The sequence below is a fragment of the Aythya ferina genome (assembly GCF_964211825.1).
Source record: "Aythya ferina genome assembly, chromosome: 25".
Taxonomy (NCBI): domain Eukaryota; kingdom Metazoa; phylum Chordata; class Aves; order Anseriformes; family Anatidae; genus Aythya; species Aythya ferina.
Window position 1 is genome coordinate 606477 of NC_140323.1, and position 27955 is coordinate 634431.

The window sequence follows — 27955 nt, forward strand, 5'->3', positions numbered from 1 at the left end:
TTAAATGGGAAATGAGCAAATAAAATTCCTTTCACAAGTCCCAGGAGCATGTTTAGAAGTTTGGTTAAAAATGTTCATACAGCTGCGTGTCTTCGGTCCCTGGAAGGTTTGCGGGTTTGTTAAGATTTTTATTCTTCTTTGCCCCATTCTCAGGTGACATTTATTAGTCCTCTTGCAAATTACCTTAATCTAAAGATGACAAGTTCCAGTAATAAAAATAGCAGCAAGTCTCCCATCTACAAGTAATTACGTCCCTGCCTACTGTACACATTTGTCACTGTAATGTAGGAGCCCCTTGATGTTGCCTCAGCCATGTAATTTATATATATGAATATTCTATGATGGAAATGGGACAGATGGCTGGAAATTCTGCTTCAGAATAACATTTTCATGTAAATTATGCACTGTTTTGGCTTTACGTGCGGAGAGGAAAGTAGCTTTCAAGATGAGTTCAACTAATTGTCAGCCGTCAGCAATTAGAATTTTCCCTCCTTCATTCTTCCGTGTCCCCAGGAGCAGGAGGACGTTGTAGGGAAGGTGGATTTTCAGCTATTGTAAAATCAGCGTGGTTTCACTGATGATGATCTGGCCAGTACAATTCCCAAAAGCACATTCTAGTTTTCTGTCTCTTACTCCTTGCTGGGCTATTTTAAAACGCTGCCTGCGTTAGCAGTAGTTGTTAGCTTGGCTGCTTCCTCACAAACCCAATGCAAGTTAATGGAACGTTTTTATAAATATGTTTGTGGAAAATATCATTAAACGTCTGCCTCCCAAAATAGCCGAATGCTAGCACGTTCGTCTGTGGGCTAACAAATCTGTGAATGTTTCCAATCTCGCTGAGTGGCTTTATAAAGTATAATCTCTCTCCCTACCGATTCCCCTGGGAAGGGGGGAGGCAGGGAGAGGTTGACAAGCCCAGTTTTTTGGCAGGAGAAGTCAACAATTAGAGTGTACAGAGAACCAATTTTCAAAAACAATACTTTCCAAAGAGTCCTTGGGCAGCCCAAGCTGCTTTCTGCGTTTCCTGGGCAGCTGCAGGGAGGACAGGCTCCAGTGGTCCCCTGGGCAGGGGACAGCCACGTCCAGCCCCCCGCCTCTGGCTCTTCTCCTTCCCCTCCTTCCCAAAGTGGCTTTACAAAGCAGCCAAAGGTATTTTCCTGTTCCTCTCTCTAATACTATATTTTTTCCTTCTTCCCCACAGGTCAAAGGACTGACTGCTCCCTTGCCAGGTAGGTGTGGCTCAAGGAATCACTTTTTAAGGAAAATCTGCTGCAAATTCATTGCTGCTGTAGATCGGTGGCCAGCCCAGGACATGCATGTGTTCAAAAAAGATACTCATATAGCTAATCTATAACCAAATTCCTGCTAGTTCATGATACGTTTTCTCACCCTGGTGCATCCAATCCAGATGAGGGAGGAGGTGGGCAGGAGTGAGAAACTGTTAAATTTGGCACCGTCATCCAGAGTATTCTTTGAACTAAGATTTGAACAGACACATTGCCATTCCTGTCAGAGCAGAGGGCCCAGGGACTGCAGGGTGTGCAGGGCTGAGCCCTGTTGTGAGCCAGGGAGGAGAAGGAGATGGCCCAGGGCCTTTTTGCGCTGTCCTGGTGATGTTCTCTGCCCTGCCCTGGCACTGGATTGCAGCAGTGCAGAGGCCCTGGAGAATTAACTTCTCCTTTATAATTAGGACCAATCACAGAGCAATAACTAACCTTCTCTTGATGGGGTTTTTATAAAACATAACAAATCTCCATCTCCAAATTGATGGATTCAAGCAGCTCCGCTGGGCACGAGGAGCTGGAGCAGGGGCTGTGCATCATCCTGCCGGTTTAACAAAAGGAAGGTGATTACTGCTGATCCAGAGTCATTACTACTTTTCAAATTCCTTACAGCAAAGCAAAGCTGACAGGTCCTAATTAGAGCCTGACATCTGTAATAATAAAATATTATTCATCATGAAACAATTTTAAATATCAAAGAATCATTACTGCTAATAGTTTAAAATAGACCATATTGTCTGTGACAGCCCATGGAATCTGATTTTTTTTTTCATTCAGTGTTTTTGATTTTTTTTATAAAAGGAATTTCCCCTGAATTAACACATTGCACAGTCTTTTTAAAAATCACAGTTCTAATCACCTTATTTATAATTCAGCAGCCATCTGCCCTTGCAGGGAATTGGCTTGAATGAGAGACATTAGGGCCTTTCTACCATTATCTCTTATGCTTCATTTTTACCAGAAACTATAGGAATTCTAAACCTCATTAATAAATTTTGAGGGGGAAATCCTGGCAAAGGAAGGCTTTTTCCTTTTTTTTTTTTCTCCAGTTCCTGTCTATCAACATAGCTGAATGAGACCGTGATGGTTTAAACTGGAATGGCTTAGCCCGGCCGGTGCGTGCTGGAGTTTGAGGGGTTTTATTTATTTATTTGAAGTCTCTCATGAGCTGTAACAAGGGATCCGCAGTGACAGTTGTTGGCAGCACAGCAGGAGGACAGCCTGCTCCCACCTGCTTCCCCCCCTCCGTAGCGAGGCTCTTCTCGAGAAGTGCTCTGAGCAATTTATAACAAACTTCATCGCGAGCGAGGAGCCGCATAGAGCAGGTTTCCATATGGTTGGAATTAAAATGTCAAGGGTAATCTTTTGTCAAAGCAGTGGACTCCCTTGTGTCTGTTTCAGGTTTTTAGTGATTTAAAGTCGCTTAAAATCTTCTGAAGTTCCAGAAATTGAATGAGACTAAGTCATTATGATTGACTTGTGTATCTGACTCCTTCCCTCCTCCAAAATCAGCATGGTTTGGAATACCAAACGAGTAAGAACTGCAATATTAGAGGATTGTCTTGACTTTTTCTCTTCTCTATTTTTCCCCCTGCACCGACTGTTCTGATCCCATCAGCGGCAGACGCAGCTCCACGATAAGGAAGCAGGTAATAAACGTTTGCCTAGGTAATGAGCCAGGGGTGCGTGTGTGTGTACGTGCAGGTGGAGACAGCTGGAAAACAGGAGTATTTTTACCCTTCCCTCCTTTCCTTACGTCAGCCATTTCGTTTCTGTTTAACTGGAACTAGCGTCTGCTAATTCAGTAACTGAAATCAATAAAGATGGATCCACAGCCTTGATTCGTTGTCTTTGACAGAATTTTATGATGATTTTAATCTGTCAGTGGTTTGGAGAGATCTGGAACCAAAAAAGCCAAACAGCCTTGAGCTGTCTGGACAGTCATGGTTTATGGGCTTCATGCCGTCATATTTCTTTGTCTCCTTTCCCTTGATTTTCTCTCTGGAATGCTGTTAAAGCATCACCTGCTTGCTTGGGCCTTCTTAGAACAAAGATTTAAAACAGCAACGCCTTGGGTTCCTGGCTCCAGTGGATAATCTATTACTTTTAAGTAATGTGTTTCTTTGAAATATGGGAAAAAATCTAACATAGTAGTTTGGGAATTCCAGTCTTCCTGTTGTCTTTTGGCTGTTTTTCTTTTTTCTCTTCTTGTTTGTTTGTTTGTTTGTTTTGTTTTGTTTTGTTTTTTGTAAAAAAAAAGATTTTGGTAAGCTGGCCAAGCTTGCATTCTTGGAACACATTATGCTCTGGGTTTTTGGAGGCTTTGAAGAGGTTCGCATTCATCAGCAATCATTGCAATGAGTCCAGATGAGAATTTCTAGTCCTGTTTCTATAAGACAGTCTTTTACTGTGTGTAATTCTGTCTATTTCTACGTGGTTTGGGATGGGTAAGATAGGTAAGGGTGCTTCCCTCCTCACTGTAGAGGCAGGCGCGGCAGTGCACATCAAGCGAACCCCACTACCCCATCCCACCTTCTAGTCGAAGGTATTGCTCCTCTGTAACGTTTGAATTAGTATTTCACGACGGTATGTTTTGATCTTTCTTGCCATCACTCTGCATTCTGACTGCTCTCTTTCTTTGTCTGTGTGCAGGATTCCTCGCAAGCCATTCCCCTGGTTGTGGAGAGCTGCATACGATTCATTAGTAGACACGGTGAGTTTATGGACAAGAAGTGTCCTGTTTTATATCACCATTCATTTCATAGAAATAGAAGCCTTCTGAAATGCTCCAAGCAGCTTGGCACACGATACTTACACAGAATAATACTAAAGACTGCAAGATAAAAACCTTGCACTGACTTTTTGGCTGTGTTCTTGGTATTGTGTGTGATTTTTGTAAATGGATACTGCAAATAACCGACACTGTAAGGATGGAGCTGCAAAGTGTCCTTCCAGCAATATCACTTCTGTTTCCTCTGAAATAAGGTTCCCATCCTGAAGTACCACTCATGCCTCACCTCCCATCACCTGCTTTGAGGCCTGAAATGTGGCCTTTACCGATAATAATTACGCTTTTCCTAGAGGAGGAGGAATGCTCCAACTGTTAGAACGTAGGAGGTCAAGTAGTCAATTTATTGCTTGCTTATTGCCACAATGAGATGATTTATCCCTGTTTGAGTTTGACTTCATAGCCTTGAAAGCTGTGAAAGATTCTATAGGTTTGTTTTAATTTGTTTTCGTTTTTAATCAATATCATCTGTTAGTAGCATGTGAAACAGCTGTTAATTAACATATGTAGAAAGAGGTTGAATTTATCTTCATTAACCAAGACACAGAGCCAGATAGCAGGTCCTGTTTCATTTTCCTTGTCTAATTACCATTTCACTTTAGAAACTATAATCTGGAGTCTCATTCTCATCATCACCTGGAAGAACCAATTGTTGTAAAACTTTACTAAGTTGGTAATTGGACATTTGCTGGAGAAATCATTGAAACCATGTTGAAATGTAAACCAAAGCATGATAGAGCAGTGCCATCAGGAGATTTTATTTTTAGAAGCTTATTGCTGGTCAGCTGGACTGGCTTAGATCATCGACAGAAAGATTTTCCAACAAGCTCAGCTGATGTCTGCACCGAATGTCATACCATGGCCTAAAAGTGTAGTTTGGAATTCGAAGGAAAGTGCTTTTAAATGACAAATACACCTAGACAGAAGAAATCAGAAAACTGATTGCCTGACACAATTATATTGTAGGAATTAATTTTGTTGGAGGCAGCCGGAGTGACGTTTGGCCATGTTTCACTGTGTAGCTGTGGGATGCGTGTCGTTCTCCTCCTTGCTTCTCTGTGCTTGGGATTTGCTTTTCCCTGTTGTGTAGCTGCATGTCACAGCTGCTAGATGCAGCCGTATACTACAGAGGTTTCATGGCATTGTGATTAAAACAGTAGCAGAAATTGAGAGGAATAGCAGGGCACAGATGCATTCGAGAGAGCTTAATGGTTTATAGCCATCGTTATAAATAAAGCAGAGACATTGCACCATCCCCTGTTTCAGAAAGCACACAATTAAAAGGCCTGAATGAATACAAGTTGATTTTCCAGCTGTGAAGACTACTTTGCTGATTATTTGAGCTGTGGCAGTTACTCATCCTACACATAGCAACAAAATCATTGCGATGGCAGCATGCTGGAACGTCTCGCCTACTTGATAATTGGTTTTCATGACTTTGCTAATACCAGCATTTTAGCAGGAGCGTCTCAAAGACTGTCCTGGAGCCCTAGATACCGGGTCATGCTGGAGGAATTAAATGTTTCCGTCTCAATTGGCTGATTTGCCCTGGGCCTTTGTGGCATCACTCTTGAAAAGTAAACTGCTTCATTGTGCAGTTGGCCATATTTTACTTCTGGCTGATGTATTGTTAGCTTATGGCTTTCTCTGGCTTGTAAAATCCTTTGGGATCCTTCAGGGTAAAAGATGACAGGCACGGCTGCTACATCTAAGTTATTCTGTCAATCCACTAGGAAGGGCTAATATGTTTTCTCATTGGTGCCAAGCTCTGTTTTTACATACTATGTACGTGCGTGGACCCGAAAGAGAAGATGGTTTTTCAAAGATCATGCTTTTGTCTGGGTTTGTTTCCTTTATCGGATATGATGAGGGTGCCAGCTGATTTTATGCCTCTTACCAACATCTCTTTCTTACTGTCTCCCAGGTTTGCAGCATGAAGGAATATTCAGAGTGTCTGGGTCACAAGTCGAAGTGAACGACATTAAAAATGCATTTGAGAGAGGTAAGGAGGATCTGTTCCACTATCTCAGAAATTATTGCCAAATGTATTAATTCATGTAAGTGTTCCGAAATGGCGTGTTTTGAATGCAACTTGCATTTTGTCCCTTCATTTTTTGTTTCCTAAGTGGCTGTAGCCCAAACACTTCTCTAGTGCTCATTAACCTTGAACGCTCAGTGTTGTTTGGCATTAGGCTTTGTATCTTGTAGGCTGTCTGTATAATAAATATTCTGAGCTCGGTCCTCTCTCACGTCCGATAATTTATTGATTATATGCAACACTAAAGAATATAGGGAAATTCATTATTGGATGTAACTGTGTTTTTCTACGTGAGTCCCTGTACCCTCTGCAAGCTCTTTGTGAACAGACCGGCTGCTGGAGAAGGAAATTTTGTGTATTCCATCTTCTCGTGGCTTGGCCACATTTACTTTAAATATCAGCAAGGGATAGAATGAATTTCAAAACGCTGTAAACTTGATGTAGCTTTTAATAGATTTGATTTTCTATGTAAAGAACCATTCCATACAAAGGCAAAGAATGGCTGGGAGCCTCCTGACTCATCAGCTTCTCTCTGGGCTGCTCGCCCTAGCAGAGCAGGTTCAGAAGAGTTTGCTTTTTAGGTAATCCTGCAGCCCCTCTCCCCACTAGTACTTGGGTCACTGCAGACACCAGGGCTCGTGTTAATTCTCTGAACACATCACTCTAAAAAAATACGGTTGGTATGTTTCTGTGCTTGCTGTCGGGAGAGACGACCAGTAATTAATTAAGTATAGCAAGTTTATATTGCTTTTGGGAAGAGAGGAGTTTAATGGATAACGTGGCATCTAATTTCATCTGCCTTTGTCTCCATCTATTTGAGAATTAAAATCTTCAAGAACAGAGCAGGCAGAAATGTGTATCAAAGCCTGTGAGTAGAGACTTGATAAGAGACTGAAAGACCCCTTTTTAAATGAAGGAAATGCTCGTTGTGGAAAATAGCCACTTGTTCCAGCAGTAACATGCAGAAATAGAGGTGATTTTTTTTTTTTCCTTCATCTCACTTGTCTTTGGAAAGCATATGATATACAGAACTGACAAAGTTAACAATAATGTCTCTGCAGTTTATTACCTCGCCCAGAACCCTTGGTGGCAGTTAATACCAAGGATAATGCTCCAGTTTATAGTGGCCCATTTATTATCCAGCGTGTTATTAAGATAATAGGCAAGCTTTGGTAATTCCAGTCACATAATGGATATATATAGCTTCAATCTGAGGTTTGCCCCATCATTAAATCTAATTATATCTGATAGGGAGTTTTCCATAGGGAACAACTCCTTAAGTGGGCACCTTCTTTTGGTGATACAGGCAAACAGTGGCATACCTACAGTGACAAATTCGTTGTCCCAGAAACACCCCCTGCAATTCAGCGTCCTGCTGAGCCCATAGAAGATGCTCGTTGGCCTCTTGCACGTGCACTAAATCAGTTGAGCTCCAGTTGTAAGTGTGCACGAAGACATACAGGCTCCCAGACCTGCGCTGCGTTCCCCTCGGTGGTGGCTCTGTGCAGCTCACACCCTACCAAAATACCTGAAGCACCTGTGCGGGGCTGTGAGCCGGTGTCAGACCGAGCTGGCTGGTAGAAAGCTGCCCCAGGTCTCCAGGGATGCTGTCAGACGCTTCCCTTCCTGCTGCTGTCTGCAGGGGAGCTCTCCCTCTGCTGATTCTAGTTGGAGTAGGTGGGATCGGCGTCGTGCTGCATAAATCTTTTTCTCCAGCTGAGTTGCATCCTTCCCGTCTGATTCCTTTCTCCAGTATTCTGATTTTTCTTGCCTGTTTCTTTTTGCTTGGCACCAAGGTGAAGATCCATTGGCTGGGGACCAGAACGACCATGACATGGATTCGATAGCAGGAGTTCTGAAGCTCTATTTCCGAGGCTTGGAGCACCCTCTCTTCCCCAAGGATATCTTCCATGATCTGATTGCCTGTGTCAGTAAGTATATGAAGATCTGAAAGGAAATCAGATGACTTTTTTCAATCTCATCTTCCATTTTTTTCTTCTCTCCCCCAACTCTTTTTTCTGACTCCAGAGTAAGCTTTTATGGCTTCTGAGGTGGGCTTTGTGTTGCACAGGTATTGTAGTCACTGTTAGCCAGAGGCTGGGCAGTTATCTGCTTACAGCCATCCTTATTCTGATAGGATTTTTTTATAGAAATGAACAAGGAGATAGAACTGAGCAGATTTTAAGGGCTGTCTTGTGGATTTTTCTGAGACAGTGCTTTGTGACAGGGTAATTTAAAAAAAAAAAAAAAAAAAAGAATAGAAACCTCCACTTCTGGAAAAATAATCTTTTAAGACCTTTCATCAGAGGTGTCAGAAATGCATTCTTGGAAATAGGAAGCATCTCCAGGAGGGTTTCTGCCCTGTCTTTTCCCTAGTGTTAATGGATGCCCTGGCTTTATGTCTACTGCCATGCTCCTGCATGCTCTGTTTAGCTAGCAAGGCAGTAGTCGTACACCTTTTAGCTTCGTGACCATGAGGATCCATCTATTGACTCTTGTTAAAGAATTTCAATCATGAGGGCGGTCACAGTCCATTTGTTAACATTTTTATTGTTTTTTAAAGCGGTTTTGGTGGGCAGGGGGCTGTTTGTGTTTTTGTACTTGAGCAACCTCATTTTAAATGGCCTGACTATTGCCATGCTGCTCAGAAGGAATGAATGATTCCATTGTCCCCGTCATGAAATAGCCTTTGCGGTAGCAGCCTTTGAAGCAAAGCAGAAGATAACTGCTTCTAAAATGACTCGTGGTTTTCTTCTCCTGATAAATGCATTTACAGAGTTGAATTCACATTATATAAAAAGAAAAATCTGCTTCCAAATAAGTTCTCCTTTCTGAGATGATTTATGCTGCCCACTTATTTCTCAGTAGGCTGCTGCACACAGAGCTTTTTGCCTCACCCCTTAACTATGTTAATTTTCCATTGAGTGTTGTACAATTTCTTTTTTAAACACCCACCTTTCTAAGCTAACTTGAATGAGCTATTGTGTCAGAGCTATTGAAAGAGATGACATCCAGTGCTCCCACGCAAGGAAGGAGCTTGCAGTGAGGCTTCACGTGTTCAGGGACCTTCACTGTCAAAGGCATCATGAGCAGGTTCTGCAGCCTTTGTGTTCCCATGCCAGGCAGCTGCTGAATCCAGGAAATAGGCAGACCCTTCCTTGCTGTGCTGCTGCGTTGGCTTCCCCTTTTATATATATATATATATATATATATATAAAAATATACATTTTGCCCAGGACCTATCATATTTTACTGGCTGAACTCGGAGTCGGTGGAAAGTTGTGGCTATGGTGGGGTTGTAACTCTGTGGTGCTCCTTTTTCTTTTCAGCAATGGATAATTTACAAGAGAGAGCGCTCCACATCCGGAAGGTGCTTCTGAACCTGCCTAAGACCACTCTGATCGTAATGAGATACCTCTTTGCATTCCTCAATCAGTGAGTATCCTTCAGAGCGCCATGGCCCTGCTGTGTGTAGCGCTGGGTGTAAAGGGGTAGGTGGCAGAGCCAGCCCTGGTGTTGCTGTGTGCAGTCTGAGCAACAGTTCAAGGTGCAGATGTCTTGAGCTTCCCATTGCATCTGTCTTCCTGGGCTTTTGAGCCTTGCTGAAATTTATCCTGATATTAATGCAATTGCAAAGGAGCTCCAGAAATGAAAGTGAATAATGTGCTGGTAAACTAACCAAAAAGTAATACAAAGGAAGCAGAAATTGGGCCCCACACCAGCGAGGAACAGTGTGTGCTAAGTATTGTGAGTGATGGAGAGTGAGTTTATTTTTTTACTGTCCATCACATCTGGCTGGTTCACTGGACAGCTTGACAGCAAGAAAGCAGTAGCTTCTTCCAGTACCATGGTCTCAACGCCTGAGGTAGCATAAAAGGAAAAATGTCCTAACTAGAAGTTAGCAGATTTAAACGTTCTCTCATTCCTGTTGAGATTGGTAGTGTTCGGTCTAAATGCGATGCTGCTGTTCTTCATCATGCTCATCTTAAGAGCAAGAACACAAAAAAAGAGATTGCATTAGGAAATATTCTAAATCTATATAAGGAGGTTAAACTATAAACGGGGATTTGAGCAGTGCTGGGATCAAATCAATAAGGCTTTTAAAGTCCCTTTGGGGTTTCTCTTTCATTTCTTTGTAAATGCCATCAGTCTGTCATTTTTTTCATATGAATCCAGAACATTCACATCCCAGCAAATCAGCTTTAACAGCAGAAAGCCCGAAACAAACCTTCCCCCCTCATCTGTGTTCTCCAGCAGATGATGGCAATGACTGATAATGTTGTTTTGTGTTGTTAACCGTCCTCCCCGCTTCTGTCTTCTGCAGTTTATCTCAGTTCAGTGAAGAGAATATGATGGATCCCTACAATTTAGCCATCTGCTTTGGGCCAACGCTGATGTCGGTGCCTGAAGGTCATGATCAAGTCTCTTGCCAAGCTCATGTCAATGAACTAATCAAAACCATCATCATCCAACATGAGAACATCTTCCCAGGACCAAGGGAGCTGGAGGGTCCAGTCTATAGCAGAAGTGGAAACACTGAGGATTATTGGTATGATAGATATCACTGAGGAGAAAATGAACGGGTGCATATTTTCTTACTGGTTAGCATGCTCCTGTCATGCATTCTGCATTATCTTAAGTCAGTACTCAAGCGTCTAGCCTCTCAAATCTGTATCATGCAAGAGAAGATGGCTCTGGTATCCCTGGAGAGTCATCAACTTGAAAAGAAATAAGCTGTTAGTAAGTAGCTATTGACTTCTCCAACCTGTGCCCACTTATCTTGAAGGATAAGGTTGTGCAAGGATTTTCTTGGATATTCTGGTTCTTCTTTTTTTTTTTTTTTTTTTTATTTCCCTCCTGCTTTTGCATTTGCTGCATGTCTCAAGTGGCTTTTCTTCAGAGGTAAGGTCACTTGCAGCTGAACCTAGAGAACCGTGGCACGGTTTAATTTTCAGGACAGCACTGGTGGAGGGGGGAGGGAGGAGGGAGGAATGCGAAATCACCATTTCCATCCAGCTTAAAGCTCTGGAGGCCTGGCAGCGTGCTCAGTCTGAGAGCAACATCTGGAAACAATTCAGCCAGCGCGGCTCCTGTCATCTGGGGTGGAAGGTGGGGGAAGGAAAGGAGGTGTTTTCTTTCCTACTGGCCAGGCTGATCTCTCCCACTGAAAACGAGGAATGTTAAATTGTGTCCTGCTTCTCCCCCCCCAGATCCCTCCTCCACTGTCCCAGGAATGCAAATGATTATTTTCATACACTAAAACAAATATGTTTTAAAATGAAGTCACTCTGGTGACAGAGCTAGCCTTGTTCCCCAGCTTGTTTCAGAGGAGCTCTGACTATCAGCTCACTCCGTGTATGTGCAGCAAGGAGCAGCTACTTTCTGAAGAAAACTTGCCAGTGCCTCTTTTGGAAAACTTATTGAATTTTACCCTTCGTTCTGATAGTTTTCATTGATCTTATATAGAAATGAGTTGTATAGGAAAAAAATAAGAATTTTAAAACCATCAAGAAACACATCGACAAGAGTGTTCGTCACGTAAGGTGGAGAGAACAAAAACGTGGAATGTGCAGCACAGCCTCTAGCACGTGTAACACTTGGGTGTATACAACCTCTGGTGTGTGTAGCATCAGTACATAGGATGCAAAATGTCCTGGAAGGTATTACCACTTTTCTGAGGGCACTCTTTTTTTTTTTCATTGCCCTTCCTAACTGCTCTGACCTGAGACCCATTAAGCAGAGAAGGGTAGAAGCGAGCAGGGGAGGCTGCTTAATAAAGCCAGGAAGAAGCATCTGGTTCCCATTCGAGCCTTCTCACAGCCCTGGTATTTAGATAGCTGCTAGCGATTGCCCACAGGGCTCCTTGCTGCAGAGCGTGCGAGAAGCAGAGTGAATCTGTTTAGTTTAGCTGATTCATCAGGGAATGAAGTCTGCCGCGTTTGTAATTGCATCGTGCCACTTCGCTGCCCCGAGCCGTCTCTTTGCTTAGGAGCTTGCAGGCGATGCTTTGGTGCTCGGGCTGCTGGGGCTCGGAGCCGTGGCTCGCGTGCCTGGGCTCTTGCAGCTTGGGTCGGCAGCTGCCCAGGAGGCTTGGAGCAGCTTGCCTCAGGCAGAGGAGAACAGGGCAAGGTTCAGACTGAAATTCAGGGCTGTGATGCAGGCATCTTTGAAACACCGCCTGTGATTCAAGCCTGGCACTGGGCTGCCTCTGCCTGTCCATCTGACGGTGCAGAACGGCTTGGCGTAAGCAGCGTACTCAGTGCAGGAGCCCGCATCCTGGCAAGCAAGACCATGGGCGTGCAGGGGAGATGGTGGCGTGGAGATGCTCAGCTGGCATTGCCTTCCTCTGGCAGCCACACTGCTTTCACACCGACCCCTTGGAGTGAAGGCCAGCAGCCTGGTGCTTCTCCTTGGGGTGCCCTGGGGCTCGCACGATGCAGGGTTGTTGGTGGGAAGCTCCGTGGGAGACATGGGTAGAAGGAGGCACGAGTAGGAAGAGGCATGGATAGACAGAGGCATGGACAGAAAGAGGCATGGATAGAAGGAGGCACTCGATCCTCCTCTCTGCAGCATTTGGGTCTCCGGCGTTGGCTGTGCGCGACATTACTTCACAGTCTGTGTGAAACTTTAGCCCTCGGTGCTGTATTCCTCTTGGGAGTCCCTTTTGGCTTCGAGTTCTTCTGTAAACTTTATTAAGTAGCACGAAGGCTTTGCGAAGGATGAGAGGCTGATTCCTGAGGCACTGACTCAGAAGATGGTGGCGAAGCTGCGTGTCGTGGATTGAGCATAAAGAGACGCTAGAATTACTCAAACATTTTACCCCTTCTTTTTTGTCTTTTTTTCTCCCTCCTTTAAAAGAGCAGATTACCACAATGGGGTTTTTAAAAGGAAAGCACTGTGATCACTTTTACCATTGTAAGGCCAAACAGACAGGTTAAGCTATCACTTTGTGAAGAGAAGTCAACATGGCCTTGAGGAAGAGTGAGGGCTGGCTCGGGCTGGCACACAGGGACTTTAGCCTTGTCTCCAGGGACCAGTCTTTGCATTACTTTTATTTATGTATGTATTCCAAGAACATGACCTCCCTGTGCCACTTGCTGCCTGTTGAGAGCTTTTCTTCATGCAAAATGTAAACGAGGACTCTTGGTGTTCCAGGTGCTCTGTAAATAAAGGCTCCGGGCTGAGGGAGCCGTTCAGTGGAATGGGTTGGACAATTCGGTTGTGATAAAAGGGGAAGAGGGAGATGACAAACTCAGACCTGGAAATATCGCTCTGAATTTAGAAACAATTTCCCCCAGGAAGTGGCAGCTATCTCATCAGTCATGTAATGAGCTAATTAGAGCAATGGAGAATACAGCTGGGGGAATAATTCTGGCATGGCAGAGAGGAGCTAGACCCAACATGCCGTTGCTGTCTGACTTCTAAACATCTCCAGGGGGCTGGGTTTCAAGATCTGAAGTTAGGCTCCTGATAGCACACAGAAGGTTGACAAAGACATTCAGTTTGTTTAAGCAAGGAAGGGCTTAGCTTGATTGATTTTTACACGCTGACTTGAGTACGTGCAAATGCATCCATGGAATTTCTGTCAGAGTGGAACCTGGATATTGACCTCCTAAATGGGTGTTCCTGATTGCCTTTGATTTCTGTAAATGAGGGAACTCGCTTTCCACCAGTGTAAAGCACTGTCTGTTTTTCCTTCTGCTGTAGTGAAAGTCCTCACGGAGAGAGAGCCTCGACAGAAGACTCGGTGCAGGACGTCACGGCTGAGCACCACACCAGTGATGATGGTAGGCAGTGCTCAGTAACTCTCTGGTTAGCTGGTGTAACCTGCTCTGGGGGAGGCAGGGAAGGGGGTACCTTGCAGTTAAATCCGAAGTGGAGTTTAAATCGTAACCATCATTTGAAACATCACATGCAGCATTTGATGCCAAAGAGTAAAAATAGGTAAATTCTAAAAATTCCCATCGATCCCACACCCTTTTAAAGTATCTCGTATTCCAAGGGTATGTCACTGTAGCAGCAGGCCTGGGCACACTCGGTGCTGTTTGAGCTCATCTATACCTTAGAAAGGTTTTGGAGTTGGAAGACACAAGGCAAGCACAGAGCCAAAGGCTGGATGTGCTTCAGCGTGCTCTCCCAGTCCCCATGGCGTGTGCCAGGCAATTCCCCGTTCAGTAGCTTTGGCAGGGGAGCTGTGAGTGCCCTAAGCTGCAGCAGTTCTGCTTCAAGGAAGCAAACAAAATAAAATCAGAACCTGCTTGGCTTGCCTTCCCCTGGAGGCAGGCTTTAGGGTAGAGAGTTCTGGGGTGTCTCTGCTTGATAATTTGTTGGTCTTCCTGAGGAAACTCCCTTCCCCTTCTCGTGGTCTTTTTAGTAAAAAGGGGTGCCAACCCTGAGAATTCCCTGGTATTTTCTAAGGAGAGGGTGACACCGCCCTAGTATTGGGGTGTCAATACTTCCAAAGCTGCTTTCTGCAATGAGGACAGCTGCACGTGAGCCCCATGCAGGGCAGAGGAAAAAATTATGGTACTGATGTGAAACAGCAGAGTGCTGACCAACGTGGAAGGACAACTGACCAAAACAGGACAAAATAGATTTTTCTTCTTGCTTTTTGACCATTTGCAATTGTCTTAAAGTTCTGTGTTGGTTCTACTTGTGGTGGTCTCAGCTGTAAAGGTGGGAGGAAGGTGGCGTTGCCTTCGAACGAGGTAGTGTCATTTCTGAGCTGGTCTTCGGTAATTTACTCATAGCCGTCATCCTCCTGTGCTGCTTTTTGCTCTCTCTGCTCCAGCAGTCGCCTAACAAACCTTTCCCATGGCATTGCTGTGCTCCTGCTGGCTTAATGGTGTTCACACACCAGTAACAAAGTAAACACCATTTGAGCACTGCTAGAAATGCTGGAAAATGAGTTCTCCCGCAGCAAGGTCAATCACTGTCGCAGCGACTCCTCACCAAGGTTGTTGGGAAGAAACACAAAGACTACAGGAATGAAGCATGAGTTTGCTATCTGTGTCGAACAGGGTGTTCTTTCTGAAAAGCTTTAGTTTCTAAAAAATGCACTAAAACGTGTCCTTTTCAAGTTTGTACCTAAAGGAGGAGTAATTTCGTGGCTGTAATCAAGGGAATCAGGACTGCAACAGCCGGGGCTAAAATCTGCAGGCTGAAACACCACTGGGTGTGCTCTCGTTATTTCGGGGGGGTGGGGGTTAGGTCACGTAGGTAGTCAGGAGGACACAGTGATGGGAAAATGAGCAGCCAGAGATGAGAGAGGGACACTGTTTTACAGCCTCTGGAACAGGATCGCGTGGGGCCCCTGTGCAAGGTAAAACCGGGAGGCGTTTTGGATGGAGTTCTGCAACCTCCACGGAATATTCCATAGGAAGCAGTTGGGAGGGAGAGCTTGGCACCGACGCAGAGGAGAGCGCGGGGCCTCCGTCCCTGCTGCGGGAACAGCGAGGCCTCGTGCCGTGAGGGCCCTCCCGTCCTTCTCCTGGGGTTCCGCCGTGTTGCACCTCAGGCTGAGTGTCAGCGGTGCTGGCAGTGCCTCGGTCACTCTTGGGGTTGAGATTTTTCTCTCTCGTTCAGCTTTTGGATGAGACCTTTTGTGAGGCTGGACCCTGTCCTCCCAAAGTACGGCCTCACCCCAGCCACCTCTGCTGGCATGGCGGGGCTGGCAGGCCGCAGAAGGGGGATGAGCCCCTTCACCATCTGCAGGTGGTTTTGAACACAAAGAGAGCACACAAGACTGCTAAATGGAAGGAAATGAACCCAACTTCAGAAGAATTGTTTTATGAAGGCTTTCTTAGCTGCTGTGCTGATTCTGAGTGGATCTGTGGCTGCCAAGTGAAATAAATGTGTCTTGGTAATTCCTTGGTGGGGTCTGAGGGCTCAAAGCCCCTCGAGGCTTCAGTGCTTGGGACGTGGTCGCCGAGGGGCTATGGGGAGCTGCTGTGCTGGGCACGGCGTCTGGAAACGGGCATGAGAGGTCAGAAATGCTGAAAGACGAGCGTGTCGCGTGCTCGTTTCACTGGGGGCATGAGTGGAAAGATTTGAAACTGCTGCTTTTGTGCGCAGGTTCTCAGACTGGCAGGGTTAATTGTTGGGCTTAGCCTTCCTGGGCTTTATTCTCACAGCTTTCTGCTCTGGGCATGAGCGTAGCAGGAAAAAGCTACTGGAAATTAGAGTCTAAAATCACTTCTCTGGATGAAAGCCAGAGTCCTAAAAGGCAAATTGGAAACATAAGAAACCTGAGTGCCGCGCTCATCTGGAACAATAAACACTTCTTAATGAAACAGACGGAATTTACAAAACCGCAGCCCCATCGCCTTCGTAAACAGAGGGGGACACCAAAAACCAGCATTATCAGGTTTTTTTGAATGTTGTGAAGAAGCTGGCTCCAGAGGCAAAGCAAACAAGAGGGAAGCGGAGCCAAAACCAGATAACCGCGTGCTTTGGGGAGTCTGGAGCAGGGTGGCTATCGCAAGACGAAAACATGGCCAGGCTTTTTTCTCCGTTGCTGGTGGCTGAGAGCTGATAATGGGATTTGTGTGAGGCTCACCACAGACTTACCTGAAACGTGTGATTTGAGAGAATTCAGCAGGCCTGGTTTAGTGATGGAGTTCATTACTGGGTGTCAGCCTGGTAGACCCTGTGGCCAACTGCTCTCATCTTACTTTGTAACTCGAGTTGTTGATCGGGGCTCCTCAGGCAGAGCTCAGATGGATTTACACTATTTTATTTTTCTCTAGCCTGGCTGCTGCCTGGGTCAACACTGGAAGACCTAATTCTTGAGCGTATGCCCTCCCAAGGAATAATTGTAAAAGCTGTGGCTCATGTTTGGTTTTCCAGTCCTTTTTGGCTGGTTGTTGCACTGTACAAGCTTCCCATAATGCTGGTCGAGATCTCAGGATGAAATGGCTTATCTTCTCTTCCCCAGGAAGAGGAACCACAAGTCTGTTCCCCTGAGAAAGAGCTCTGTTTCCATGGCTGTGGTGGAAAGCTCCTTTAAAGTAATTAGCAGCTGAAGTCCACTGGGGCCATGTGGTTGAGCTCATCTCCATTCCCCTGATTCCAGAATAGAATTGGGAGCTGGCACGATCTATATTTGGACTCAGCCAATAGCAGATATTTTTTTAAAGTCTTAAAAATAATCCACGTGAATTTCATATTGATTTTCCTGAGCGTATAAACGCCTATATTCTCCCCCTGCACAGCATCAGAGTCCTACAGGGACCCAGATCAGTGCCCGGCTGCAAACACGGCGTGGCTGTAATTCTTCCGTGAGCTTTATCAAAGAGGAGCTGTCAGATTTGGGGCACATGGTGCGGCTCCGAGCACAGCCCAGCTGCACAGAGTGGCAGTGCTGGCTGCCGGGTGCCTTTGGTAGCTTCCCCAACAGCTCGATGGAAAGAGCAGGGGTCTGCTCTTCTGGGTCAGGCAAACCTCACAGGCAGCAGAAACTTCCTTCTGAACAGACGCTTAATTTCTGAAGCAGCTTGGAACCAGAGGAGGTTTCTCTTCTTAAACGCTGATAACAGATCCTGCTTGCCAGCCCAGGGAGTTTTGTTTAGCTGCCTTTCAAAAAGCAGATTTTTGGAAGAGACGTATTACTGCTACCCAGTTTTGATTTGTTTTTTTAATAAGGTGCTAATTTTGTCATTGTCATTTCCATCTTTGTACACTTGAATAGCTGTCAGTGGGTTTATGACTTAAAAAATGTGAATGTGTCTATCACGCAGAGATCAGGTAAATGCTGAAATTGCAACATCCTTACCTATAAATATAAGGATCCCTTAATATAGGGATTCCCCTCTGAATCTTACTGCTCCCACCCTCTGCTACCTAAAGAACCAACACTTTATCCTACATCACATGCTCTCTTCATAAACTGTTTTGTGGTAGGTGTGAACTGTTGACTACTTATCTGAGCCCAGGTGTTTAGTGAATTGTTGTTTATTCCCTTCTATCTCCTAGAGTGTGAGCCCATAGAAGCAATAGCGAAGTTCGACTACATTGGCAGGACTGCACGAGAGCTGTCCTTTAAAAAAGGAGCTTCTCTCTTACTCTATCAGCGGGCCTCAGATGACTGGTGGGAGGGACGCCACAATGGAATTGACGGCCTTATTCCTCATCAGTATATCGTCGTTCAAGACACGTATGTTACACTTTAAGTCCATCTGCAAGATGGGCTTGCCTAAAATCAGGTGTGGAATGGAGTATTTGTGTCAGGGTGCTGACACCACAGGGGGAGAGTTCGTCCTTCAGCCTTCCCCACAAGAAGGGGATCCTACTGAAACAAGCAGAGCCCGGCACAGGCATAGGTGTCCACTTACGTTGGGAAGTCTTCGGCTTCAGTGTGACATAAAAACTGCTCTGGGGCTGCCAGCCTGCTAAAGCTGCAGGGCTGAGATCTCCTAATTGCTTAAAGACATCAGGCTCTCTCCTTTGAAAGATGTGTAATGATTCTTAAGAGAAAGACGTTAGCACAGTGCTGTAGTCTTTTATGTATGTTACACACACAGTGCTGTATTTGAAGTTCGGTGCTGTTGGTCCTGTTTTGGTTGTGATTTCCTTCCCTCCTCCTTCCTAGTGAGGATGGTATCTCGGAAAGATCCAGTCCGAAGTCTGAAATAGAAATAAATTCTGAGCCACCGGAAGAAAAAGTGACTGCTAGAGCTGGTGCCAGTTGCCCAAGTGGGGGTCACGTCGCAGATATTTACCTTGCAAACATCAACAAGTAAGAACAGCCTTGCGTTATTTTACTTAATTGTAAAGATCTTGGTGATGAGTCCAGTAAAACATTTCCTTCCCCGAAAGATGTTAATGAGCGCTTCCACCATTTTTCTCTGCTTTTGCCTCCTCTAACTCACTCGTGTTTTGCTGTCCTGTTCTCTCTGTCACCGATGTGGCCAGTTCTTATTTAGAATCCCACTGGCTTCTCTTCCCTGTCCCCATGTGCCATCTGTTCCTGTTTTCACAAATATGTTCTGTTTTATAAGCTAAAGATACCGAGAAACAGAGAGCAATAGTGGAATAAGTCCTTGTAATCGTGTGTTGCCATTCCTCGTTGTGTTCCTGTGGTTTGTTATGTCTCGTTTACTCTTAACACGCTTTTTTTGTGGGGTGGGGGGACAGCCTTTCAGAAAGTAGCACCACATTTTGTGCTAAATGACATACCTCAAGTCCCACCATCTGGCATTGCCTGTGACATTCTGTTTCTCCAGCACTTCTCACCTTGGGTTACTAACCATATGCTTGCAGTGAAACAGCACGTCTCCCTGTTGCTCCAACTTACCTGCTCAATGACAAATTGTTTCCTTAGCCAACAGTCCACTTACCAGCTTAATTTCCCAGATTTTTATTAAGAGACTAAATTTCTTGATCTTTAATTATTTTGCATTAGGTTATTCCCCCAATCTTTGATTATTTAATTTCTATTAAAAAAGCCTCACCTCTGTATGTTGTGCAGTGAAGGTATTAATGTGATAGTTACAGTTCTATGGGAGTGGATATTTTTAACCTTCAGTTAGTTTAACAGACTGTAGCAGGTCCAAACCTTTAAAGAGGATGTATTTCTGTTAATGTTTTTATGAGCTAATGTCCTACACAGAGCCTGGCCCTTAGTTTATGGGAGTCAGCAGAGCTCTGTTGTTATCACTAAAGCTATACTGGCCTGCCTCAGCTTGGGATCTGTGCTTTCTTTGCTGTTTACTGTATGAGCCATGAAGTATGCCATGCTGTCAGTTATGGAAAGATTTATATAATGAGCAGACCTTTGCAGCTTCACCATCTGCTGATTTTTGGTAGCATTAAATGTAGTGTTTGTAAGAAGCCTGGGTAATGTCCACTCCAGTATTTTTCCCTTTACTAGGGAAATTGATATTTAGCAATAGTAGCATAAGACTCATTTTGTTGTTTTTTCTTTAGGAATGAATCTTCTGACCTATGTGTGAACAGACTTGGGCAAAATTAAATCAGATGGTTTCGCAATGACAGTTGTGCCACCCACTGAATTATTATTTGGATGCCAAAATCCTACTGGAGTTAACACTTTCTTGCAGTTATTCATGGGGCTGGTGCTATATATAAATGGATCCTTCCCTGTATAATGGATGCCAAGCTTCAGACCTATGGCATAAAGTATTCTGCTGCGATGGCCTTTGTATAATTTGAATGGAATCATACTGTCAGACCTCATGGTGCTGGGGTAGAAACTAAATTGTTTGGACCAGCTTTATCCATTTGACATCTTTTGGTTTGTCTCTAGCCCTGTATTGATAATACCTCATGGTCCTGCCAAAGCAATGCAAAAGAAATCTCTGTTACCACCAGCAAATACTGGAAACGATCGCTAACCCCAAACTATGGGGTTTTTTGCTTGCCAATCTCTGAAAATAATAACTTGATGCCTTGGGCCAGGAGCTTAGTAGACTTATACTGTGTCCTCCAGTCAAAAATTGTAGCTCTGCTCTTCAAATGTAATAAAAACACATCATCAAAACCTGTTGATGGCACAGAGGGTTTTTTTTGTTCAAATATAAAAGATTTACTTCATGACCAAGTTAATTACATTCCATCCAAGCTTTCTGTTTTTGGTATGAATGTGCACAGCTGCCAGACTCGTGTTATTAGACGTGTTAAATGGAATGGTTTATAACTACTGTTTCACAGTGACTCCTAAAAACCTGGGTGTATTTGTAATCTGGGCATCTTTATGTCTCTTCCCATTGTCCTCTGTGTTGTTTTGGGGGGATATCTTCAAATTGCAGCCCGTTACGTGTTTCTGCTTGTATTGACTTGTTTTGCTTTTGTGACTGAAGGCAAAGAAAGAAACCAGAGTCAGGCAGCATCAGAAGAGCCTTCCGTCAAAGTGACAGCCATGGACTAGGTAGCTCACTGGCAGAACCAGCCTCCCCAGGAGCCATAGCCGGTTCCAGACCCTCATCTCAGCCCATAATGAGCCAAAGTCTTCCCAAGGAGGTTCCAGACAAATGCTCCATCAGTGGCCACGGCAGCCTCAATTCTATCAGCCGACACTCATCTCTGAAGAACAGGATAGACAGCCCGCAGATCCGGAAAACTGTGACAGCAGGGAGGTCAAAGAGCTTCAACAACCACCGGCCCATGGACCCTGAAGTGATTGCACAGGTAAATGGGAGAGCTTTGCCTTCAACACTTTGCTTTTTTACATTTAAAGGATGGTGGTGGATGCAACTAAATGTTACAGTGCAAAGTTCAGACTTACTTCCTATCCCTTCCCTTCCAGCAACGCAATATTAACTTACTACACTTGAGTTTAATCTTTCAGCCTCACTTTGTGTTAGCCGCTGAGACGGCATTCAGGAGTGAAGATAAAGAGGCAGGTCCTTGCTCCAGAAAAACTTGGCCCTGTTCATTACCCAGAATTTAGTTTTAACAATAAAAATGTCCACTTCAGAAAGTTACGCAGATTCCAAAGCTGTCAGCAAAAAAAAATAAACAATCATAACTTCAAGACATGAGAAAAGTGAAGTATTTAGTGTCAGTTCTAAATTCTCCTGTCAGTTGTGCAAACTTGCCTGTGGTTAGACATTCGGAGCATATGTAGTAGCACAGTCAAAATAACAGCAGGCTGCTGAGTTGTACGGAGCTCACAGTGTCATCTTTATATGCTTACAGGGTCCAGTGTGGTTAGAAACCAACTCTGAATGTAATACTTCCTAGATTTCATTAGTTGTTTATTTTGACAAGTGCCTTGAAATGAGGGCAGGCTACCAAGGCTTATACAGCTGCGCTTCAACATCACGACGCAACAGAAACACAAGTGGAGTCTTTGCATCTGCACCTCTGTGACTTCACAAGCCGAGCAGAAAACAATTGATAGTCAGACGTATTTGAAGAAATGACAGCCTCTAAAGGGGGAATGATGTAAATGGTGCAGATTGCCATCTTCTCTGAAGGATCTTCCCTTTCTCCTGTTCCCAAGAGTGAGATGTGCCTGCACATGTATGCTTGCTATACCAACTGTTTTCAGTATGTGATGGATCTATCTAAAGCCAAGGAATTCCTGGGTCTCAGATTACAAAGTCAGCTCGGGGGGACCTGACTTCTTCGCCTCTTTTCATTCAGCAGTCTGTAGATTTCTAAAGATGTGGAGAAGAGATGCGGAGAAATTAGACTACATTTTTATTCACAAGGCAGCAACATCAAGTAATAAATAAGGTCCAAATAAAAATCTGCTGCATTCTGATAAAAAGATGTATTTTGGCCTCCTGAATATCTTTACTCCATATGTTCCAGTGGAATCAGAATATACAGTTCTTGTTGTCTTCATATTTCATTGTCCTTCCAAGGCTTCGCTTGACATAAATCAGTTTTTGTTTTTTCAATCAAGCTCTAACTGAAGTTGTTCTGTCTCTTCTTCCTGCCAGAATGTTAAGTCCATTGTTTTCACTGGAGAAGTCTGGGGAGGAAAAAAGAAGAAGGGGGAAGGGGGCTGGGGAGACCTGTGTTAAATTAGTTTTTCTTAGCCCTGCAGTATCTGTTCTAACACCATCTAACAATGATCATGCATTTTACATATTTTTCCCTAACTTCATAAGTAAAATCTGCCTGGCCTCAAGATAGACTTGGAGGTGTCGGATTTCTGTCTCTGGTTTCTTCCACCATTCCTTGACTGATTTACCTTCCCCACCCCCTGAAAAACCTCTAAGGAAGCTAAAAAGCTGCAGCCAAACTGTGAGTCACAGAAAGGCTAAGCTCCCCTGCTCTCCAGTGAGTTCTGTGCACCAGTGGGCTCTGCAGGCAGGCTCCAGCAGACATGTAGGTCCTCATGTAGCCGAGAACAAAAAAGCCTGTTTTTTAAAATAGCAAAGTGCTTTTTGTTCATTTGTTAATAAATGTAATATAAGAGGACATAGAAATGTCAACTTGGACTTCCGTGTGTGTTTCTGATGTTTCTGTGTTTTTTAAAACATGAAAGTTTTGCGTCCTGTGTAATACCGCTCCGGGAAGGTGAGGCTGCTTGGGCGGCAGGGAGACCGATGGGGCAACATCACACAAGGATTTCGGCACTCCGTGCGGCCCATCGGCAGTGTCAAAATCTTCAGGTTTTCCATTTTTTAAGAGTTTGCTCTCCTGAATCTCACCTGCCCATTAAAATACAGGAGTGGATCCCAGCATTTTGAACCACCTGCTTTTGTGCTCGTTGCTGTACTGTGGGCGTGGAGTCAGCTTTGAATTCCAAGCAGCATCTGGATACCCTGGGATCAGTAAGGGACTAGATTAGCATCAAAAAAGTGTTAGCAATTTTTTCTATTCCCTGAAGATAAGAAAAAGAACCTATTACTGCTTTTTGGCTTCAGTATATAAGGGTACGTAGCAAGTATAGTTTGTCATGAGTTTCACTTTGTCACCTGAAGGCCATCAACCTGCTAATTGATCTGAGCATTGGTGTTTACAGACTGAAAACAAATGCGTAGTTCTCCAAGACTGACTTTATCTCCCTATTTATGTGTCTGGGTTCTGTGACTGACTCGGTTTCTCTTTTGTGTTTGCAGGACATTGAAGCTACTATGAACTCTGCTCTGAACGAGCTGCGGGAGCTGGAGAGGCAAAGCAGCGTCAAGCACGCGCCAGATGTCGTCCTCGACACCCTGGAGCCTTTGAAAACCTCTCCAGTGGTGGCCCCCACTTCCGAACCTTCCAGCCCTCTGCACACTCAGATCCTCAAGGACACTGAACCAGCTTTCCAGCGCAGCGCCAGCACCGCCGGCGACATCCCCTGCACCTTCAGGCCAGTGAAGTCGGTCAAAATGGCCACCCAGGTGAAACCTCCAGCGACCCGGCCCAAGCCTACAGTTTTCCCCAAATCAAACGCCACGAGCCCTGGCGTTGCCTCCTCTGCATCTCAGCAGCCTACTGACAAGTCCTGTACTGTCTGACAAACTTGATGCTGCACTGTGGATATAGCTGTGTTGTTTCGGATGAAGAGACTGTGCTAAAAGACATCACGATTCCTATTTAAGTAATTTTTGAACTTCTGCTGAAGGTTAGTTGTGGACTGCTACTTACTGCTGGGAGCTCTTCCTGGGAGTGAATTAAGTGGTAACAACCTCGTCCCATGTACCCGCATCAGTGATGTTCGTAAGGCAAAACGCTTCGTGCCACGCTTAGGAAATCCACTATCGGGTCACTGTGAAGCTGAGGAGGAAAACACAAAATAGTGATGAGTTGGATCTTGGTTTCTTGTTGATGCCTTGTTCAAAGTGTTTGGCCACCGAAAGAAATACTTGGTGGCATCCTGTTCTGAATACTGGTGTAGTGACTTATATATTCTGTGTTTCATTTATCACAGGGAAACAATAGGATAGATTTTAGTCTATTGCATGTTTTGGTGCCACTAGTTACGTGGAGCTTGGACATGCCTGTTTCTTGTGCATTATTATTATGTCGCCCGCTGGTGCCACTGTGGTTAAGGGTCTGTCTCAACTTCCATTACATCCTCGGGTTTTGTTTGTTTGCTGCCCCGTTCCTCCCCGCAGGGCCAAGGCTCTTGGCCGTCCGGCCTCATCCTTTAGACGACACTTGTCATGAAAAATAGTTTACTCTGGAACGCTCTTAGATTTTGTGGAGTTATATGTAATATGTGTCTGTGCAAATATAAACAAATATGTTCCTGAGGTTTAGGAGCATAAGAGAGAGCCCAGTGGTTGCTTATGGACAATCTAGCTGTTTTCCCCCTTTTTGCTCTCCCATATTTAAAAACAGCTTTATTGTTTTCCAGTGTAATTTTCGGCCCGTAGGCTATGATGTGGTGTGTGGTCTCAGGAGACTGAATGTAAAAACAAGTTAACTTCTGAAATCTTGCATACTCTCATGGGAGTTCATTTACTAACGCACACGTTCTTGCTTTGGTCATATATCAAGATGGATCCTTACCAAAATCCCAATTACAAGCACTGTAAAACTTCAAGCAGAAGTTCTCAAGCTTTGTATCTTCTCCCTGTTTCTGGCTGTAAATGCTCGGGTCAGTGGCCGTGACCGCTGTGAACTGCTTTAGGGGTCTCTGCTCTTATAGAGTGGTGTAAGAAACGCTGCTTGGGACGGTGACGTGACAGCATGCAGCTTCTGGAGTGGCTTCCCCGCGTGTTCTTTGGTAGATGGCATGCCTTCGTAGGACTCTGCAGACGTGAATGATTCTTGGTGTATGTATTTATATGGTAGACAGCAAATGCTTCAGCCGCCAGCAGGCTGCATGAACTCTTTTTGTACTCTACTGAGAATTTTCCACAATGCAAACATTTATTTAATTTTTTTTTAAAAAAGAAGGCGTGTGCCACTTACAACGGTGAAGAAGATCTCACGGTCCCAGGAGTGAGGAGACTCTGGCCCTTAGTTCACCTTGTTGCCAAGGTTTTTTGGGATTTAAAAAGTAACTGCACATCTTATGTTTTCATCAAATGAATTCAGGCAAGGACAAGATAAGAGAAGTTATTTTCCTCTTCCATTTATCTTTTTCTTTTAAATTTATGGGTTTCTCACACGTTAGCTTCCTTGTGACTGCAAGGTCGTTATAATTGGCACTTAGTAATTTAAAAACAAGCAAAACTTACCTGAGAACAATTTCTTCAATGTACTTTTCTGATCAATTGAAGGATGTTGCTTGGAGAAATGAGCAGGGTTTTTACTGTGTCCCCATCCCTCCCCTACACACATACCCATCTCCACAGCAGTAATACACCCATATTAGCGGCGTTTATTTAAAAGACCAACTTTCTTTGTGCTCTTAACTAAGAACCTATGCCAACCGGGGGACACCAGAAAGGTTTCAGTGAGAACACTTCTGCGATTCCTTTTTCCTTAGCTGATCTGTAGCGGCGGTTCTCCTGGAAGCACTGCGGTACGCGCGCGCCTGTCATGGACCGTGCCCTGATCACCTCGCAGGGAAGGATCCCCAACAGCGACCAGCGAACTTTGCTCTCAGGTTCTGATGGACTTCTACCACCAAGGAATCACTTGGTCTTTTGGGGAAAAAGAACTAAACTTGCAATTTTTCGCTCAGGCAGAACTTTCTGGCATTTATTTTATGTAGGGAATTTTTGCTTTTGTTTCGTTTGGTCGTGAATGACCAAAGTTAATCTGTGTCAAGAGCAGGATCTCTGTGAAATTTACTTTGACTCATTTGTAATGCCTTATTTTCTTTATATTTTTATGCCTAGCATTCACGTTTCTAAGAATAAGTGTCCAGCCACACACAGCACATTTGGAGGAGATGCTCTTTTCTGTCTTCAAGGTCTGAAGTATGAATGGAAATCGAGAGATAAAGACTTCAGGTTACTGTAACAGCAACTGTCTGTATGTGAATTACTATGCTTATCTCTAGCATCCACAGCTCTGGGACAATCCTACTGTCAAGGGGAATATGCTTAGCAGCATAAACTGTATATTGAGCAACTCAACTGGAATTTTGGTGTGCACTGTGATTGACACTTAAAACTTACAGCAAGCAATATGGCAGCGTGAAGAACTTTTCCTCTTCCACCTGACCTGGGCCTGTCCAGCCAGCAGGACATGCACACACATGCGCACACATAGGAGAGAGAACACAAAAAGGAAACTTTTAGCTCGTCTGCTTCACTCTGTGAACGTACCAGGCTGAGAGGACATTGCCGTGAGTGTTTTGCTACCGTTCGTTGCAGGAGAGGTGGGAGAGAAAAACTGGAAATAGCAACACCACCCTGCAAAACCAGTGGGCATCTTGTAGAAGAGACCAACGTAGTGTGGACAAATAAGATACAGTGGTTTGCTTGGGGAGGTATCACTGTTGATTCATATCTTCATATTCAGAAGAAATATTAGCTCTTCCATGGAAATTCTTTCATGACTTTTATGTAATGTATGTGTCAAATATAAAGACAAGAAGTGTTTGATAACTGGAATAACGTATGTCTGTTTGATAGTGCTTTGTATGAACAAAGAGTTCTTGTTCATCAAATGTTGGATTGAAATAATCCAAAGCAAAACTTTTAAAATAAAATACAATTTTAGGTGATCAATCTTAATAGTTTCTGAAGCTCTAACCTTTTATGTTTTATTTCCCTTGTTGGGAATTGAGCAGTGTGCTTTAATGATTGCTAAATTTCTGCCTCTCGAGGGTAATCCAAAGGCTCACAGTTGATAAATTGTAAATTCGTTCTTCATGTCAAAGCAATGGGACATGAGCGAGCTTTTCTCATTTTATCTGTACTGGATATTTTGTTGCAATGAAAATGATTAAATAATTAGAGTGCACTGTGACAGCAGGAAGAAACACGTTGTGTATGTATGTATTTTGATACCTGTTTAAAAGGAGTCTTTGGGTTTCCTGTGATGAATACCTCATATGTTTGATTTTGGGGGGTTTTGTTGGATTATTTTTTTCTTTTAAGGCAAGATTGTTCTTGCACAAAAGTAGGTTAAGATAACCAAGTTCTCATAAATTTCTTTACAGAATCAAAACACTTCAGTTTGGCAAGAAATTCCATCTGTTACAATTCTCACCTTGCACTGGGTGCAGGGTGAGAAGGCTGTTGGCACGTTTGGGATCCCTCCGGCGATGTTCAGACAGAAGAGGTCACTGCAGATGGAGTTTGCTGCCTCATTTCTTTTCCTTTGTGTGTCAGAACCTCAAATCCAGTGAACGTTGTATAGGTTTTGGGTTTTGTTAAGCGTTTGAGAGAGTTTCTTCAACAGAAATAAATGTCTCTAGTTAGCACTTCAGATCCTTTGCATGCATTTCCCTGGTGGACTGGAATGCTCCGTCGCTTCGTGAGGTGTGTGCGGAGGGGCAATACCCAAAGTCGATGATGTTCTCAGCTGGGCCCAGCT

General features: G+C 44.2%; 1 protein-coding gene across 5 annotated transcripts in view; it reads left to right on the forward strand.

The window, feature by feature from the left end:
* SRGAP2 (SLIT-ROBO Rho GTPase activating protein 2) overlaps positions 1 to 27847 on the forward strand; it is a 102043-nt gene extending 74196 nt beyond the window's left edge. For 2 of the 5 annotated variants that reach the window (XM_084497557.1, XM_084497558.1), the window contains exons 12-23: positions 1202 to 1229; positions 2902 to 2932; positions 3936 to 3996; positions 5996 to 6073; positions 7906 to 8040; positions 9439 to 9544; positions 10434 to 10658; positions 13817 to 13896; positions 18083 to 18263; positions 18699 to 18845; positions 20929 to 21256; positions 23647 to 27847. In XM_084497557.1, the coding sequence (XP_084353683.1) occupies positions 1202 to 1229; positions 2902 to 2932; positions 3936 to 3996; positions 5996 to 6073; positions 7906 to 8040; positions 9439 to 9544; positions 10434 to 10658; positions 13817 to 13896; positions 18083 to 18263; positions 18699 to 18845; positions 20929 to 21256; positions 23647 to 24030 (1784 nt within the window). In that variant the 3' untranslated portion in view covers positions 24031 to 27847. Of the gene's footprint in view, positions 1 to 1201; positions 1230 to 2901; positions 2933 to 3935; positions 3997 to 5995; positions 6074 to 7905; positions 8041 to 9438; positions 9545 to 10433; positions 10659 to 13816; positions 13897 to 18082; positions 18264 to 18698; positions 18846 to 20035; positions 20610 to 20928; positions 21257 to 23646 lie in introns of those variants that run through there. The other 3 variants (XM_084497559.1, XM_084497560.1, XM_084497561.1) reach the window with 3 other exon arrangements.
* The last annotated feature ends 108 nt before the right edge of the window (positions 27848 to 27955 follow it).